The sequence below is a fragment of the Musa acuminata genome, chromosome BXJ1-9 (genome assembly GCF_036884655.1).
Source record: "Musa acuminata AAA Group cultivar baxijiao chromosome BXJ1-9, Cavendish_Baxijiao_AAA, whole genome shotgun sequence".
NCBI lineage: Eukaryota > Viridiplantae > Streptophyta > Magnoliopsida > Zingiberales > Musaceae > Musa > Musa acuminata.
In genome coordinates, this window is record NC_088335.1 from 13,360,784 (window position 1) to 13,381,052 (window position 20,269).

Below are 20,269 nucleotides of genomic sequence, written 5' to 3' on the forward strand. Positions count from 1 at the left end.
TGTTTAAAAATAAACCATAATTCCTTCCAAAAACAAAATAAAAATAAAAATTGATAATTTGTGCATTCTTTTTTTATCAGAAACATTCAAAGAAAATTGTACAATAATTCCCTAAAAAAAATTGTAGTAATTATTTATGACCAGAACCAAGCTATATATATACCACGTAGCCTTCCCACTTGACTGCAACTACATGCAACTTGAGAGGTTCAAGTGTTCTATTTGGACTGATCTAATTTGTTGCTACATGCAACTTGAGAGGTTCAAGTGTTCTATTTGGACCAAACCAACCAATCTCACCTTCATCATGTCTATCTCTAATCAATGATTCGACAAAGTCATCTTTGAGCTACGTTTATACGAGAAAGGATGGAAATCATTAATTAGGGTTTTTGTGAACATGAATCAATCTCTCTAAGGTTTTAGACTAAAAAAAAAGTGAAGTGGCTGCGTTGAACTATGCATTGTCAGCCCTGCTGCTGACAGCCTCAGCTTGGTCACGGACAAGGAGGCAAGTTGGTGTTTCCTTGTCTGGTCTTTATGCATCAGGCCACTGTCCTTCGACTGTTCCTCCTTTGCCATCTTCTTCACCGTCTCCTGTTACTACTCGGAAAGAGGGATTGGCATGGCCTGCAACTTGTGTTCGGCGATCCCTATCGGCCCTAATCTATTCTGTGGGTTCAACCTTCTCTTGAATCACTTCCGAAGCCATTTCTGAGAATTGACCACACACAGTGAGCGAGAACAAAAATGCTGTAGCTCAGTACCTTGTGCCGGTTGGATGATAGGCTTGCAGGAATAAGATTAGAGAGAGAGAACAAATCATGTCATTTCAGGAAAAAGTACTAAAGTGAAACCTGCTGGCTTTTTATAACATAAGGTTTATTACTGTTGATAGGTCACATGAATGAAGCACTAGAAAGTTCAAAATGAATTAATTAGTCTACATAAAATAAATTTATAAAGACTAATTAAATATCCAGAGTCAATGGTTCAGATTTAATAAATTAATTAATTAATTTTATTGAATTCGATCGTAATATAGTATTAAAACTGACTTAGTATTATTTGATGTGATCGTAGATTCGAATATCACTTAGCTAAGGCTCATTTGAACGATATCGATTTGATATTATATTGAATAGAAAGATTATAATAGAGTCGTCATAAGTTATTAGAACATGAAAAGTCGAAAAGGTAGACGTTGTGATTAGCATTATCGTGTTGATCACATGATCTACTATTATTATTTGGTCTGCTTGGTTGGATGGGAAAACCAAGACCTTAAAAACATATTCTTGAGGATTTGATGTTCTCCTTGGATGAGATCTGAAATTAACAAAAATAAATTTAAAATATTATATTTGTAAACATTATTGAATAATAAAATATATCTAAATAACTAATTTGATGGTAATGTTCTTTAAAATCGTTCGAATAATCATTATCGGGTGATTTCCACCAAAAAAAAATTCATCTTATTTATTTTTTCCTTAAAAAATTTCACATGTTTTTTTTTTGTTCAAATGGTGTCTCTATTTCAAATAATATCCAAAATATCCCTCGCTAATCCCAATGGTAGTTTTCTCTTTTATTTTTCATCATTTTTTTATTAATTCTGGATAATTACAGTATTTTTATTAATGTGCTGAAAACATTATATAATTATTGAAAACTACTATAAGTAATATTATCTTATATTTATTTATTTATTTATTTATTTATTTATTATTATTATTATTATTATTATTATTTGTAGATCATTATAATATTATATTTTTAGGCTTGTAGTTGATTTGGTTGATGTTACTACTCTATTTAAATCATTTATAGTGTTTTTAAGTAAATTACAATATTTTTTGTGGTGACTAAAATACTGCAACATGTCAATTTTTTTATCTTTATTTGGGTGATGTTATTCCTAAACCATTATAACTACTTATTTGAATCCTAGTATGATATATCAAAATTTTTTTTAATATGCTTTGATTTCATTTGGCTTATGTAACAATTAATTTATCAGAAATAAATATCAACACCGATAAGATTGTGACAATTAATTTGTTAGAAATATCTAACTTAATGGATATATATCTATAAAGCATCTGTTAATTTAAATTTGAACATACATAAATCTGTTTGTTGGTGAACATATCACACTTGTATTTTCATTGATTGGGAAGTCAAAAAATAGCCACAAGAATCAGGCAGGTTTGTATTAAAAAAAAAAAAATCCAAAAAAGGGAACTTAAATAATTCATAATACTTTGACATGCATCATAAGGCAGCTGGGAAGAAGTATCATTTGGCATCTTGAAGTCTTTGGTTATTTTGCGACTGAGCTCAGCAATTTGGGTTCATCTTTATCGCAAGCCAGCAGTGGAGAAACCCTTTCACTGCCATAAGAAAGCACCACAGTCAAAGTAGGTTCATTTAAGCTGCCTTACAAAAAAGTTTAATACACCTTTGGGCATTTTCTCATCTAGATTAAACAACCCATTTGAAAATGCACCTGCACGACATCTGAATATCCTCTGCACTGATTTGGAGAAAAGAAAGAAAGGAAAGCTCAATGCCAATTGATTCGTCGCACTTGTGTGGAACATAACCTTCACAATGAAGCCGGCACTCACATCATCTGCAGCAAAATTTGAAATTAGTTACTAGCTTTCGTATGACTGAAACTGAACAAATTATTATGCATAGCCTTCTCATATAATAAACTTATGACCATGCCAGCTTCAACGCCTCATATATAATGTTTATATATATCTCATATAAGCTACCGAGGCAGGTGAACCTTCTTTCTAGAGCAACTTTTACAATGCAAACTTTCACATGTAACGAAACTGCAAGCCATCTTTCTAGAGAAACATAAAACTTCACTACTTACAATAGCCATCTTCGTTATTTGGATGTATCAACTTCATAAGATATTGTTTTGTTTTTTATTTAAATTTCATAGAAGAAAAAAGTCAGATCATCGAAGAATTCTTTGGTTACGCAAAAGGAAAACAAGGAGCAGAACTTTGCATGTGAGATTTCTTGTTCAGTTGTTTCTGGTAAACATTGATATTGTTGTCATACTGCTGGAACTATAAATTGAAAATTCAATCTTATTTACTAAGGTAAAGAATTTATAAAATGCTTTAAATACACATCCACAGATCAACATTGACCACTATTGTCACTATCCAGATATAGCAATACTTACCTTAAGGAGATCACCAAAAATGTCTGGTAGGCCACTTCTGCGAATACCATAAAACTTCTCCGCAATTTCATCTAATAACTACATAATCAGAGGTAAACCAAATAATCATCAGTGCACAAGACAGCTTTTTGTTGAATATTATCTAAATCTAAACTTGACAATATTGTGATTGGAACAAGAAAGCATCAAAGGAATGCTTTATTTTTGTTAAAATTTATGTTCATCTTCTGTGGAGCCATTCAATGAAATTAGTCCATAGAATGCCTAACATCATTGGTTTTTAGATTTAGTCTGCTAGGTGCCAACACATTTTTCAGAGCACCACAAGGGATCTTGACATTATGTTGCAGTAACTGGCCTAGACTATTTCTTTCAGCCAAACCAGCTTTGATAAGTACGGATCAGAACATTAAACTGAATATTTGGTCTGTCAGTCAAAGAAATTGACATTTAAGTAAACGGTTTATCACACACACTTTTACTTTTTAGTAGCCCAGAACTTACAGCCATCTCCTTGCCAACTCTCATCAGATAGGGGATGAGAGCGGCGAGTGAGGATACTGTAAGAGATGTTGCTATCATCCTATAAATTTGCTGTATTTTTCATGTATTTGGAATCAGAATTAGCATGTTTTACACAAGGATTGAAATATTGTACCGTACCAGAGTTTCGATATTCGTTTGGTATGGTACGGTACTGTATATCGAGCGGTATACCGCTCGGTATATATATATATATATATATATATATATATATATATATATATATATATATATATATATATATAGTAAAAAAATATTATATATATTTATATATATAAAAAATTTTTTTCGATGCCGAGACGATGCGACATTGCCTTTTTCGACGATGTCGCATATTTATATTTATATATATATATATATATATATATATATATATATATATATATATATATATATATATATATATATATATATATATATATATATATATATATATATATTATAACAGGGTCTGCCATACCGTCCGGTACGGGCGGTACGTACCGGTCCGACAGGTTGTCGGTACGCGGACCGACTGTTACCGTAGTAGTGCACTATAGCACTGTAGCAGTGCTACAGTACTCAGTACACCTGGGTGTACCGCTCGGTATACCGTACCGTACCGGTACCGAGCCCAAGTCGAAATACTAGTACAGTACGGTATTGCGAACATTGTATTATAATATATATATTATATATAATATAATATATTATATATATAATACCGCTCGGTAGTGGCCAGTTCGTGTACCAGTCTACTGACGGATCGGTACATACTACCCGGTACGAGTGGTATTATTCGAAATTGTAAACCTTGGATTTACATAAAAAAATATTTTCACAATTCAGGGAGAGGATGTTACCCCATCAAACAAAGATTCCCGATCTATGCTTGTCTTGTACTTCTGCCTTAATATCTTGAATAGTGGAAAAGAATCTCTTTCTAACCTGGTTCACATAATTACCAAAAGTTACAGAAGTATGTGAAGGTAAATATATCATTGAAGAAACGTGACATTATGTATACACATCAAATTTTACAAAATGTTATTAAAAGTTAAAACATCAGCATTTCTGGTTTGCAACCTTACATAAATAGTTGTTCCTCTCTATATTGTTAACTGTTACAATATTAAATCCAGGCTTCCAAATGTTAAGCTTTTTACAATAATAATCATCATAGAAAATAGTTCATCTAGTGAATGTACGAGCATCTTACTGGAAAGATACCATCTAGAATAATCATAGACATGATACTTTTTGATTGAACAAAACATGAACATCAAACAATATATCATGGGTAGGTTTTCTAGTTGCATCAAAATTAAAGAATCAGAAGGATATTGCCTTTTACATAGCTCGAGCATTTTATTCTGCAATGGCGGGCTAAAATCAACTAGGCAATGGCGACGTTATTTGGCTTCAAACATCCTTTATTTTGATCAAAGGGAAAAATGAAATGGAGAAGACTTACGCCTGCAACAGATACTTGATAAACAGGATCAAGTCCGAGTCTGGTAACTCAAGTTGCTTGTGTTCTAGTTGCTTGTTAAGCTCATCCATAAGGTTATTTGCATCCCTAAGGTTTCCTTGTGATAGATACCTATAAAACAAAAAAAATCTGTAATGATAGAATACTACAAGAAGTGAAGAATAAATTAGCTGTGCAGGCCCATATAACATCAACATTTATGCCACAAGAAAAGCTGTTTAGGTGGAGTAAATCACCCCACTCCACCAAACTAGCAACGGCCATTATAACATCTAGAGCACATTCCAATTATTTGCTTATCAATAAAATTTCAATTTCTTCCCTTATGCTGTAAATGCAACAACAAAACCAAGGAAACATGATAACTAGAAGCAAACAAAAAATTGTTTACTCAATGTTGAAAACTGCCACACCAATTTTTTAAAATAATAATAGGAAAGTATTTGATGTTAAACAAACTTACAGCATGACTGCCCGTGCAATTGCCATATCATCTTCCCCAGGGTAGCACTGTGCACAAAGAGATAAAGAAAATGTTAAAACTTAGATAAAGAGCTAAAAAGATGACTGTGCCTTTTTCATGGACACAGCCATATTTAGATGAAACAATTGATGACAACCCATCAATAAAAGGCATCCAGAGAGACAAACAAGAAACCCAGGAAGCCCAGGCAGTCAAAAACCTGACAGATCAATCCATGTAACAAATACATCAAAAAATCTAAAAATCTGATGTCAAATACCTAAAGAAAATTTATTCCAAATTTATGCCAACCTCATCCTATCGAAATTCAAAAGCATTGACAAACTTAGCTTTAATTTTACCAACAAGTATTGCGCAATATCTATCTTGTATAATAAAAGATTTACTCGCTGCATTATCATGAATGCCAAGTAATCTTGAAAAACGAGAATAGGATTGGAGTTTTTATTAAAAAATGGTATAACATTTGGAATCAGGAGTATGACATTCAGAAAATTCAGAGCTCAATGGAAATGATCTGTTAGCCAGGCACATATGGTTGGAACTTGTTGTCATTGTAGTATGACAACAAAATTGAATCCCGTTACATTACAGGCATGGTACATATATCATGCACTAAGCAAGTACATGACTCACTTGTTACACTTTAAGACAAACTCCTTTTCATTATATTTACCGAAGCCTTACCTTACCCATAAAATTTACTAGAACAGAAGCAAACTTCTCAGGATCATTTCCACGAACAAAGTGACTTGACACCTTAGTCATGTCCTGTAGAGAATTATGCATGTTAAGATTCATAGTAGCAGAAAAAAATAAAGCAAGAAGAAAATAGCTTAGAATTTGACATATTAAGAGAATGACATTTATTACATGAAAAAATCCATTCAAAGAACTATAAAAAGGATTAAATTCATTGCATAAAAAAATAAGAGAAAGTGAAGTTGTTATAAAAAACTCTTGGTCAGGCTTTGAAAGATTGTCTAAGCATATGAATGAATATAAGACAATGCAATTACTGAAAACGTCAAAACTATCAGCTAGATATGTTACTTAGATAAGGGTTCCTCCAGGGTACTTCATCTATCAATCAGGATTTAGTCCATATCTAGTGAGGAAAAGAGTAGTCCACTAAAAAGAGGCTAGTTGTGCAGTCTGATAAGAAAAAATAGGCCAGTTGTTAACTGTTAAGAAATATATGGGAAACATGTCATATGTCAATAGCATCAATGCATATAATTTTAGTGAATTACCTTTATTTCTTGAACACTGGCATTGGGCTTTCTTCTTGCCTTTCTCTGTTTCAACTATCAGTATTTTATAATCTTAGTCTACTTACCACTACTGCATCACCTTATCACTACATTATTCCTAATATTCTTCTACCTAACTCTATTGCATCTCTTGCACCTTATCAGTACTTTATTCCAAAGTTTCTACCACTTACCTCTACTGCATCTCATCCACCCAATTGCAACAACAGTAGTCGGAGTGTCAGACTACTTACTCTAATAGCCCAGCTGGCTTATACCATATATGTTGGTTTTCTCCACAGCACTGTACAATGTTTGGCCTCTTTGATCAAGACTTGGAATCCTGATCTTCTCTTGTAGATGGAGTAGGGATATTTTTGGAACATCTTCAAGGGAATATTTAGGCACCTTGGATTTACTATTTAAAAAAAGAGATTGACAAAGATATTTCTTATAAAATAAAAACAGGATGGTTAAAGTAGAGAAGAGAAATGATAGTTTTGTATGTTCATAATGTATCTTTTAAATTCAATAAAAAATTATATAATCGTAAGGTTAGTCATGCTTAATTGATCAAAGTGTTCGATAGTTAGGAAAAATGTATACAAGTAAATATAGCCGACATGAGGATGTTGATGTTGATATATAGGGATATTGGAAAAGATAAAATAAGAATTATTTCCATCAGCGTTATTGAATATGTAGTCTTGACAAGATCAAATGATGAAGAAACTCATCAACCCCCACCTTCCAAGTAATATACTAATAATAATTAAGGGGCTTGACCCTTTTGCATAGTACTATAGGAAATAATCCATGGAATTTTTTCTTATTTGAAAATATGAAAGAGAAATAAACTTTATTGGAAGTTTGGAACAATAAAAACGATATGATTACTTTTAATTTAACTATGGGAATAACCCTACACGAACCTCAACGCTGGGAAAGTAACTAACAGTTGACCTTAAATAGTTGGCACATTATTGGCTTGTCTTGGGATATATTTCATGCTTTTGTTGATATTAGCACATTGGCTTCGCAGGGACTGCTTTCTATATAAATTCTCCTTGGAGTATAATCAGTCCATGTGGAAGGCTATGTGCAAAAAATCCTTTAATAATTTTTTTTTATCCCAAGAAGCTGGTTGCTAATGCTCCATTCATATCCAGAAAATTTTAACAATTACCAGAGCTTTATCCTACGTCTACCCTGGATTAGGTATTCTGTTGAATAAAAACCCCCTTGTAATTAGGAGTGATCCATCAGGTACACTCGAAAAGATATAAATTCCTTCTGGTCAAGAGATTTTTGCCAAAACCCAATGTTTTAGCCTCTTCTCTAGTCCCAGAATAAGCCGAGGAGCACTTCATGTTGAGATCTGTCAAATCTATTGTGATTTGATATGTTGAGATCTATCAAGATTTGTGGTGATTTGATTATTGACATACTACCTTATTTGATGTGATAGACTAGGATATGATTGTTTACTCATACTTAATTTATTTGTTGTAGATTTCCTGGATTATTACATTTCCTGGATTATTACTTAGATCTATTGAGGTAGTTCTTTCTTTTTTTTTCTTTATCTTTGGTTCCACAATATGTACTTCATCCTATATACAAGCAGCCATATAGAAAAGTGAAACTCTCTTCTTCTAATGTCCTGTTGATGGTATCAGAGCAAGGTTAGGTTGTTTTTTTTTCTCTGCCATTTGTTATATATGACAGCTTTGTTTCTTTCTCTCGGCCTTTATTGCCGAAAGTTCTCTCTAGTGACTCTTTTTGTTTCTAACCATGCCTGAAACTCCTAGGTATGTTTCTAATCTTTCTAAACCTGTCCACACTCAATCTTCTCTTCAATTTGATAGTCATACCCTCCAAATCTCTACCATTAAACTAAGCGGAAGAAATTTTAGGGAGTGGTCTCAATCCATGAAGATCTCTTTAATGAGTAAAGGAAAGTTCAAATATGTGAATGAGGCTGCAAAGGCACCAGCCTTGGAAGATGATTCATATGAAACTTGGGAGATCGAGAACACGACGGTGATGTCATGGCTGCTTCACTCCATGCAACTAGAAATCAGCAAGACGTACCTTCTTCTTCCTACGGCTAGAGATATTTGGGATGCTGTCAATAAAACCTACTCCAAAGTAGGTTTAACTTCTTAGATTTTCCAAATCAAAAGGCAAATTCAAAAGATGAAGCAAGCAACATCAAGCATAAGAGATTCCTACAATAATATGCGAGGTTTATTGGCTGAATTAGACCTGTATAAAAAATCCAGAGATGGAATATGCTACCGACAATAAAAGGATGAGAAACTTGTACAAGATGGAGAGGGATTTCAATTCTTATTGGGAAGTCTGAATTTGATCAGGTATGCAATCGTGTTCTTAGTAGAGAACATTTTCCTGATCTTAATGAAGCATTTACCCTAGTTCGAAGTCTGAAAGCCAACAGGAATTGCTAAGTAGTAAAGAGGCAAATTATGACAAGCACATAGTAGAAAACTGTCTTGGCAGGCTCAAAGATACTTCCCAACTCCAAAGACAACAAGAAACATGGGAGAAACCAAAACACACCAAGGAGACATGCTAGAAACAGCATGGTAAACCTCAAAACTGAAAAAACAATAAGAGCAAACGAATTAAAAGGAATGTCGGTAGCCAATGAGATTCAAGTTGGAGGAAATCAAGGTGGCTTCAAGACACCTTTATTCAGTAAGGAAGAACTAGTACATCTGTATGGACTTCTTAGCCGATCTCAAACAACCTATCCATCTCCTACATGTTCTCTTGCAAAACAAGGTAATATTCCTACTCCCCTCCACATTTCCTCTAACCAAGCACTTTGGATAGTTGATTCGGGTGCTAGTGACCATATGACTAGCCTTTCTCACATATTTACCTCCTATACTCCATGTCCTAGTAACCTTAAAAGTTTGTATTTGGTGATGGATCTTTGTTCTCCAGTTGCAGGAAAAGGTTCTGTTGTTCTCTCAAAGAATCTAATTTTAAAATCTGTTCTGCGTGTTCCTAGCCTATCTTGTAATCTCTTATCCATAAGAAAACTCACTAAAGATTCAAAATGCATGGCTAAATTCTTTCCATCTCATTGTGAGTTTCAGGATATGAGCTCGAGGAGGATGATTGGCAGCTAGAGAGGTTAATCAACTCTATTACTTTGAAGGTGATGCTTCCTTGGATGGATAAGCTCAAGCTTCTCAAGCTGCAGGCAGTTTCTCTTCCCTTTCTGATATGGAAAAGAGAATTGCTGAAAGGAAAAACCGTCAACTACTAGAGGTAACTTGGGCCATTATGTTTACAACAGGAGTTCTCTATATATTTTTGGGGAGAGGCTATCTTAACCACATCTTATTTAATCAATAAGAAGCCAACTCGAGTAATTTGCCTCTAAAGGTGTTTGGTTGTATAGCATTTGTTTACATACAACTGCACCAAACTTGATCTGCGAGCGAAAAAATATGTTTTCTAGGCTTCTCACTAACTCAGAAGGGATATGGATGCGTTGATCCTTTTATAAAACAGTTCTATATAAGTATGGATATCACCTTTTTTGAAAATCAACCTCATTTCTCCCAAACTTCTCTTTGGGGGAGAATCATATGAAATAATGTTTTTAAAGCGCTAGGCGCTAAGATCCCAAAATGCCCTTAGGTGCCCACCCAAACGAAGCAAGGTGCTCTCGAATATTAAAACATAAAAAATATATAATATAATTATAAAAATAAAGATATGACATTAAATTAAGATTAATAACATTTATAATAATAGTTCCAAATAAATAAAGATTAATAGTGCTAATAGGGATTAATAACATTTCTAAATAATGATTAATAGTGCTAAATAGGGATTGGTAGATCTAAAGAAGGTTAATAGTTCTAACAGCGTGTAGTAGTGAGAAGAAGAGTTACTAATAGTGGAAGGTGGGGAAGAAGAGGGTGACAATGATGGAGGAACCTATGAACGACAATAGAGGTAGTGACGGAAATGACAGAGAAAGCTACAAACGACAATAGCAACGATGGAGAAAGCTACGGACGACGGCAGCAGCGACGGAGAAAGCTGTGGACGATGATATCAAGGGTGGAGGAAGCTTCATATGTGTCCGTCGATGGCAGACGAAGCTACAACGCATAAGAGCTACAATGATGAGAGCTTCGGACTTGTCCATCGACGATAGAGGAAGCGTCAGACCAATCTATTGGCGACGTAGAGAGCTATGGACGGAGGCCATGGTGATGGAGCAGAGGTGCATCGAGGGCGGCAATAGTAGTTCAAGTTTTATTGTGTTGTGGGTTTTACTGTGCGTGTGGGGGAAGGGGTTTGCTTATTGTGCTTAGTTGGTTCGATTAAACCAACTAACACAGTTCAATTGAACCAATTGACAATCTGGTTCACATTCAACCGGGTGCTCGCTTGAGGTCCCGATGCTTAGGCTAAAGCAAGCGCCCAAGCGGCACTTCACTGTAGCATGTCGCTCAACCACTGTGAAAGGCACTCGGGCCTTGCCTCACCTTGCCTGAGCACTTAGGCAAGTGCTTGGGCGCCTTTTCAAAACGGTAATACGAGAGAAGTTTTGGGAAACTATTATAACCCTACTTGTGAATTCTCTTTCTAAATTCATTCCTATCACAAGTATATCTCCTCAAAAATCACCTTTCAAATCTAAATCCATTCCTCTCACAGTTCTAACTTTTTAGTCACAACCTATCCCTTGTACCGCCAATTCAATGCTGCAACCTCAATCTATTGTGCTAGAACATGAAAAATCTAATGCAGGGGGAGAATTAGTGGCTGATAAGTAGCAATTAGAGCTACGTGTTTTTACAAGGAGGCATAATCGACAAGGTTTGGGGCAACAACCACACAATGTCTGCCAAGAGTCAACTCTGAGTACAACTGATCATGAAACTTTAGGTAATCCAGACCATTCTTTATGCCTAGAACCCTATGAGTTTCAAGATCTTAATGTTCCTATTGCTGTTAAACAAGGAATGAGGTCAAGTACTATTCATCCTATTTTTAATTTTGTGTCATATCATAGATTATCCTCCTCTTTCAGATCCTTTCCAACCTGACAAACACAAATATTCCTAAGTCTATATTAGAAAGCTCTAGCTGTACCTGAGTGGAAAAAAGCTGTGTTTGAGGAGATAAGGGCAATGGGGAATAATAACACTTGGGAACTTGTAAATTTATCTAAAGGAAAAAGACTTTTGGTTACAAATGGGTGTTCATAGTAAAATATAAAGCTAACGAGTCAATTGAGAGATACAAAGCAAGACTAGTGGCTAAGGGATACACTCAAACATTTGGGATAGAATATCAAGAGACTTTTGCACTTGTGGCAAAGATGAACAACATTCGAATCCTGTTGTCTCTTGCACCAATTTTTGACTGGCCTTTACAGTAGTTAGATACGAAGAATGCCTTCCTTAATGGCGAACTAGAAGAGGAAATCTACATGAATCTACCTTCAGGTTTTGAAGGAACATTAGAGCTTGACAAAGTCTATAAGCTAAAGAGGTCACTTTATGGATTAAAACAATCTTCTAGAGCATGGTTCAATAGATTTACAAAGGCTGTCAAGAGCTATGGATATTTGCAAAGTCAGGTAGATCACACCATGTTTTATAAGCATGCTAGCAGTGGACAAGTCTTAGTACTCATCATGTATGTGAATGACATTATCTTGACAAGTGACGATCTTGTTAAACAAGAGAAACTAAAAACCTTCTTGGCCAAGGAGTTTGAAATCATAGATCTTGGATTATTATGGTACTTCTTGGGTATGGAGGTAGCTAGAACTAAAGAGGGGATCTCAATGTTATACACTGGATTTACTCATGGAAACTTGAATGTTGGGTTGCAAACTGTCTGAAACACCTATTGACCCCAACCGCAAGCTAAGTGCAAACACAAGTAGTGAGGTGGGACAATATCAACGTTTGGTTGAAAAATTAATTTATTTGTCATATACTAGATCAGACATTGCCTTCGTTGTTAGTGTTGTAAGTCAGTTTATGCAGTCATCTAATGAAGAACATATGAGGGCTGTCATTAGGATTCTTCAATATCTCAAATGAACACCAGGCAAAAGGTTGGTGTTTAAGAAGAGAGACGATCTATATGTGGAAGCATACACAGATGCTGATTGGGCTAACAGTATAGATGATAGAAGATCTACATCTAGATATTAAACCTTTGTAGGGGAAAATTTGGTGACTTGGAGGAGTAATAAATAGAATGTAGTGGCTAGAAATAGTGCTGAAGTTGAATTTCGAGCTATCACACGGAATATGTGAACTCCTTTGCATAAAAAGACTACTAGATGAGTTAAAGAGTTTCTTGAAACCAACCAATGAAGTTATATTCAGATAACAAGGCAGCAATTTAGTATCTCTCACAACCTGATGCATCATGATAGAACAAAACACATTGAGGTTGATCGACATTTAATTAAAGAGAAGTTGGATGAGGGACTGTTATGTATTCCATTTATTCTTACCAAGCAACAAGTAGCAAATATTGTCACAAAGGGACTTCAAAAACAACAATTTGATCACTTGATTAGTAAGCTGGGGATGTTGAATATCTTCGAGCCAGCTTGAGGGGGAGTGTTGAGATCTGTCAAATCTACTGTGATTTGATTTGTTGAGATTTGTCAAGATCTGTAGTGATTTGATTATTGACATACTACATTATTTGATGTGATAGACTAGGATATGATTGTTGACTCATTCCTAATTTATTTGGTATATATTTCCTAGAGTAGCACCTAGATCTATTTAGGTAGTTCTTTCCTTTTTTTTTCATTTCTCTGGTTCAACTGTATGTATTTCATCCTGTATACAAGCAACGATATAGAAAAGTGAAACTCTCTTATATTGTCTTGTTCACTTTAAACTTTAAAGAATGTACCAACATTTTAAACTTGTCCAACCAAACACTATGTGATAAATGACTCATTTAGGCTACAGAAAGTGCACAGTAGATCTAATTAAGCATTTTTCATTATGTACTTTTTTCAAAAACAGATATAAGCAAAATGATACATATTCAAATTTTCTCATGTTTCAATCTAATGGATCTGACCTAGGCATAGGGAGTGCACAGTAGATCCTCTATCATTTTGATTTTCTTAACCTAAGCTAGTGAAAAACATACTGTTCATTCAAAAAATTCGAAAGTCAAGAGAGCTGAAGGTCCCTTCTTCAAAATTTTCCCAATGAAAAAAAATCATCAATTCAACATACCACCTCAGGAGATTCAGAATATAGGTATTCTGCTAGCATATTGTGCAATTGGGGAGATCCTTTTTTGGGAGCCCCAAACTCAGATGACCACCTAAAGGAAGATAATGGGTTATATTAATGACATTAAAATGCAAAAAGATAAACTAAAACAAACTTGGAATTCATGTCAAAGAAAATAATACCAAGTTAATGGGTAAAGAAATAAACGTATAATAAGAATTCATAAGCAGATAAGTTGCATTATTTGAGTAGGATATTTCATATTGTCAGTTAAAACATATTTCAAGCATTGTCTTATAGAAAGGTGAATCAAGCTCTGTTCAATTTTTTTAATTAAAATCGGTATTCCTCTATGGAAGAAAGCAAATTCAACTTAAAATCTTTTTCCAAAGTGTCCTTAGAATGATACTGCAATAAGATGATATAGATCATAATATGTAGACTTATACAAGTTTACATACAGGTCATTAGTGATTTCTCAAGAAAAGGAGAAACCCATAACATATAGATAACTTTTCGATATGAATAATTACTCTATATGCATGTGCTGCTCCTGAAATGCTAAATTTCCACTCTGCAAGTAGCAAACCTTTTTTATCAATCAAGTAAATTGGTAAAAGTCTGATCCAGCTGAGAGAAGCAGAATGTTTCCACAATATTTGCTTTCATGATGCCCATAAAACATAATAGTTTGTTTTCTTTAACATACAAGAAAAAAGTTAGCTTTGATCTTAACAAGGTACAAGATGGAGGACAAAATAATTTAAAGGTTAGAAATCACAAAAGAAACTATTGAACAGAAGCAAGCATACCAGAATTACTCAAAGAAAACTTACTTGATTGCAGATCTCAAAAATGATAAGCAACCCTCTACACGTACTTTAGCGGCCACCAAAGCTTCTGAAAGTTTCTGCATGTCATCATCGTCTTCTAAATGCTCTGGAATGGGAATATTTGGAAAACCTTCGTACATTTTCCTAACACGATCTAGATTAAACAAAGTCAACACCATGTAGAGCTAAATATTACCAAAGGAAAGAAAAAAAAACTTTTATCCTTCAAAATGACAAAGCAAAGAACTAAGTGCTCCATGCTTGTTTGAGCTGCCGAATGAAGTTTATCTTCCTTTTGATTTTTCTTTATATTTCTAGTCACAAAATTCCTTTATTTTCTATTTTTTTACTGGTTCATGGGCATCATATACCATGAAAAGTAACACCCTGCAGGAATACTTGAGACATGTCACACACACTGATGCACATAACAGAAGCAACATGGTATCTGTGAAATTGCAACACCACACATGAAATGGCAATATAGAGAGTCCAGGAAATATGGTGAGGCTTGAGCAAACATTTAAAAGGATTTTATTTTCATGTTGGAAAGTGAAGGCAGGCCACCATCAGAATCAATACCACCAAATGAAAGACCCTGATTCATATTCTGATAGGGATATTTGGAGACAACTTGTATATTTACAAGAATAATAAGTATGATTCTAAAAAAATGACTGAATGTTGACAGTGGAATGATAGGAAAAGATACCAGACTTCAAGGATAAACTATGAGTTAAAACTAAAGAAAATAAAACAGAGCTGTAAGCTTATGATGAAAAAGGACATAGAACATAGTTTGTAGTTATGTTAATAAGGTGCAACCAGAGAGAAACATCAGGTCTTGACACCAGTTTGACATGATATACCCGGAAAATAAATCCCTTCAAAGGGTGGTTAAAGTGAAAACAGATGGCAATTGCCAAGTACCAAGGACTATAGAAGGATAAAGAAAATTATTGGGACCAGGAAGCAAAATGTCTAATGATCAATATCAGGCCACTGAAGGTTATGGCTGAAACCATATTGCTGGAAAAGATCTACAACCCTTAAATAAGAAATAAGCAATGAACCTATAGTGGAAGTACCTAACCAAAGCATCAAAAGAAGGATTCTAAAGGCTCCTGAATCCTGTTGCACCAGAATAATTGCTCTTCTACAATAAAGTGCTAAAGCTATTTGAGACTATGAGTAACCCAAACAAGTATAATTTGTTACTCTTATGTGGCTGCACCAGATTATTGATGTTCTATTTGAGAATACAATATAAGTTACTTTTACAACCCTAACAGGTAGTTGCTTGCTATAGCCTTTAGCCCTTTACAAGGCTCCACCAAAGTTTCCTAAAATTAAACATAAAGAAAAGCTTTCCTCATGTTAATTTTGACAAGATGCAATATTTAAGTAAAACAAAAGCAAGTCATTTACTTTTCAGAGGGCAAGACCTCCTTTCTGTGCACTTCTCCTGGAAAAGTATTTAGTAGCATTTAAGCTAAACAGATGGAGAAACGCCCATAGAAGGAGAATTAGTTGAAACAAAAGACATAATGTACATAAAGCCCCCAGACTGTAATTCTCTCATCAGCCACCCAAACTGTGCCCAGCAGTCATTGACAACAGTGAATATCAAAGATTGCAAGGACACTATCCTCAAATGATTGTTAATATTTTACCTTCTGTTGATTGCTTACAATGACTTATAAACATAAAGCTAAGTTAAGCCACATAACACACGAGTAGTGGGATATTTATGCGTGTTTAAAAGAACATAACAGTTTTTGTTCCAGAAAATATAAATGATTGATAAATACAAGTAAAAACTTTGACCGATACTAATAAGAAAAAATAATTATGTCCTATGATTAATAAAACAAGACCGAACCAAGAGTTTCTTCGCTGTAAGAGTATTTCCCCTTGACTAATGTTTCCACAAACAAAACCGCCAGCTCAGCTCCACAAGTAATCTGCATTAGTTTAGAATGATTTAAAAACATAGTGTTGATTCCAAAAAATGTACTCAAGAAAAAATGTTTGAGTTCGTAGGAGACATTCTTTAGTTTCTTTTTCCCCTTACAATAGCCACAGACTACAAGGATTTTCCATATACATGTTTTTTGTTAATTCAATAATCCTTCACATCCAGACACATGAGGGATATTTTTGTGATGAGAAAAGAAGAAAGAGAAGCTACTCAGTGAAATAAACAAAATTCTTTTCTCCTCTATTCGATTAGTGCATTAGACTTAAGCAATTAATATGCATGGCAGATAAGCTTATTCCTGATGATGAGGCCTCGTTGAAACTTGAAAGTGAAAAAAATTGTGCTGAACTTATTTCAGAGTGCAATTATTCAAGGTACAAAATATGAAAAAAATGCATTTTAAAGGCAACTACAACAATCCTTCACATCCAGACACATGAGGGCTATTTTTGTGATGAGAAAAGAAGAAAGAGAATCTACTCAGTGAAATAAACAAAATTATTTTCTCCTCCATTTGGTTAGTGCATTGGACTTAAGCAATTAATATGCATAGCAGATAAACTTATTCCTGATGATGAGACCTTGTTGAAAGTGAAAAAAATTGTGCTGAATTTATTTCAGTGTGCAATTAATCAAGGTACAAAATATGAAAAAAAAATGCATGTTAAAAGCAACTACAATTCTTGCGACCAGAGTTTTGAAGCTTTGAGGAGCTGACATCACGGTCAGAAGTTAAAACGAGTATGCATCTCCTTACAAAAATTAGACAACCTGAGAAGAGTTTTCTCCCCTCTCAGCCTTCATTTTCACCCTATCTGGAAGTGGAGTGTGGATGCATTTTTTTCTTTAGGCTCCACAGTAGCCAAAGTAGATCTACTAAATGCACAACATATAATTTGATCTTTTACACAAAAGGTTGGCCCAATTGTCAAAAACAAATACTCAGTAAATAATATCAGAATGTAATGGTGGAAATGTATGTCACAATTTTGGGTTTTCTGCATCAAGAAAAAACAACTATAAACAAAGTGGTCAATGAATTGGAATGCTATGCCTGGATGAATTGCTTCAACTGTGACCTTCCAATATGACAAAAAGAAATTGAAAATTCATGTGTAACTTAGACAAATTTAGTTGTTGTTGGTTCAAATTAATCCTATTCTTATGGCTTCTAAACTTTTTGGTCATGTTTCTTCACAACTCTTTATATATTATATTTAAACTTGACGACATACTTCATTCATTGTTTAATAACAAAAAAATTAACCATGACAGCAGATCAGGAATGTAGAACAACTCATTTATGTTGTCAATTGTAAGATGGAGTTTCTTCCTTTGCCAGAGATCTAAATCATAACATGTGAAGAAAATAACCTGCCCATGCTTCAGTTGTATTAGAGCACCTGACTGAAGAATATCGAGGGCTTCAGCATATTTCTCAGAAGCCGCATATCTGTTACAAATTGACAAGCATTAGTGGCAAATGATCAGCAGAGCCAGTGGTCAAGAGAAGACAATCATTAAAAAGATTGCATAAAACATTATAGAACCAGACACAAAGACTAAGTTCCTGCTGCCATGATGCCTGTACTGAGCTGTTCGTATGTGACAAAGCAATATATGCAAGGTCAAGATGTGTATATCCCTGTTATGTGTGCCACTGGGCATTGCAGTGCGACACTGAATGCTAGGCATTTTACGCAGGCATGCAGCAAACTGAAGCAGCATTGCTAGATATAGCATAGGCAAAGAACGAAAAGTATTCATTTAGCGCAAACAGTGGCACACCATCACACTGTATCTCCATCTTAAAACTTGGCAAGAAACTAATAAACCTTGGTCTTGACAAGAAGCAAGATCAAGTTGAGAAAATGAGTCTGGTTCATTTCACAATCTTTTATCTAGTTGTTGGATTTTCCTATTTTCTTCCACAAGATATTATTCTATTTGGTCCCTGTGTTACAAAAAAATTGCTTTTGTGACCTTAGTCAGTAAATTAAAAAAAGAAATGGATAGATGCCACAGATTATTTCTTAAAATAATTGATCACTACAACTATTAATTTAAGAGCCACTAGCATATGAACGAATTTTATGAATGTGTCACATATGAAGAACTTCTAAACTTCAAAAAGGCAACCTTCAAAGCAACTTCATCGATGACTTATGAGGATAGACCAAAAAGTCATACATATTCGAGACATATCCACACCTTGCACTTAAGGACTTGTACATCTGCTGAGCTTCATAGAAATTACACGCATCTACCATATTCTCCAGCTTTTCTATGGTCTGCAAGTACAACACCCACAACTCAAACCAAATCAGCATTTCCCTACAATAGAAAATTATATAAACAAAATCTTGAAATAAGCAAACAAAAGATGCCAACCCTCATAATGAATATTATGTTCGAGCTCCACCTCAACCAAAAAAATTGAGGACGATTGAAAAGTTAAAACATGAAACCATTAAGGAAGTTCAAGATCAAGAACCTCCTGCAATCGTCGGTTATTCAGGGCATAAAGAGGAGAAGATTTTCTACTTGTACCTCAAATCTATAATCTTTTACGTCAAACTATAATGTTCTATCTGTACCTCGAACTTCCAATCTTTTGAATCAAATTTGGTTCTTTTTCTTTTTAGATCTCACATTATCATGCTCAGCTGAATTCCGAGGATCCTTAGTCAAGAAATTAGAAGCCTTGCGCCAAAACAATCACATTATAAGTTTCATCTTTTAATACCAAAAGCATCAGAAGGTGAAGAAAAGAGAACTTCTCAGATGCTCTTCTGAGGCAGGAAAAACAGGGGAAAGAAAACGAAAAAAACGATCTGTCTAACCTCTTGCGACGGGGGCAATTCCCCGCGTCTGCCTCTTGATCTCGACATGGTGGTTCTCGGCCTCTCTTGTTGGATCCGAAGGAGACGAGAGGGATTGGAGCTCGTCGTCGAGGTCGGAGGATGGCGAAGAAAACGCGATGGAGAGCAGAGTCCGGGGATGGGTTCGATCTGTCGGACGTCACGGTCCAGTCTTTTAAAGGGAAGGGCAAGAACCCCAAGATGTGTACACGTGGCACACTCCAAAATCCGACGGTCTGAGGGATGAGATGAGAAAAGACACCTGCAACCTGTGAAATTACGCATTTCTTCCCCGTGACCGATTTCTCGGATAATACCACGTGTCATGCTCGGACGAACACATCAGCCC

The 20,269-nt window shown here is 34.8% G+C and overlaps 1 protein-coding gene across 1 annotated transcript; it reads right to left on the reverse strand.

Annotated features, from left to right (window-relative positions):
• Positions 1-2,138: 2,138 nt before the first annotated feature.
• On the reverse strand, positions 2,139-20,081 carry LOC103998279 (protein GET4). Its single transcript, XM_009419707.3, has 13 exons — positions 19,903-20,081; positions 19,271-19,350; positions 18,434-18,512; positions 16,961-17,042; positions 15,082-15,232; positions 14,246-14,336; positions 6,400-6,483; positions 5,692-5,738; positions 5,211-5,339; positions 4,600-4,684; positions 3,215-3,292; positions 2,513-2,638; positions 2,139-2,396 (listed from the first exon to the last, which is right to left on the reverse strand). Exons 1-12 carry the CDS (start codon positions 19,948-19,950, stop codon positions 2,630-2,632), a joined length of 963 nt encoding a protein of 320 aa, XP_009417982.1. The 5' UTR covers positions 19,951-20,081; the 3' UTR covers positions 2,139-2,396; positions 2,513-2,629.
• Between the last annotated feature and the right edge of the window lie 188 nt (positions 20,082-20,269).

Coding starts and splice junctions, on each gene's coding strand:
- LOC103998279 (XM_009419707.3), bottom strand. CDS start 19,950: ATGTCGAGATCAAGAGGCAGACGCGGGGAATTGCCCCCGTCGCAAGAG. Junction 17,043..18,433: donor TACAACTGAAGCATGGGCAG/GTTATTTTCTTC, acceptor AAACTAATGCAG/ATTACTTGTGGAGCTGAGCT. Junction 5,340..5,691: donor ATTGCACGGGCAGTCATGCT/GTAAGTTTGTTT, acceptor TTTGTTTTATAG/GTATCTATCACAAGGAAACC.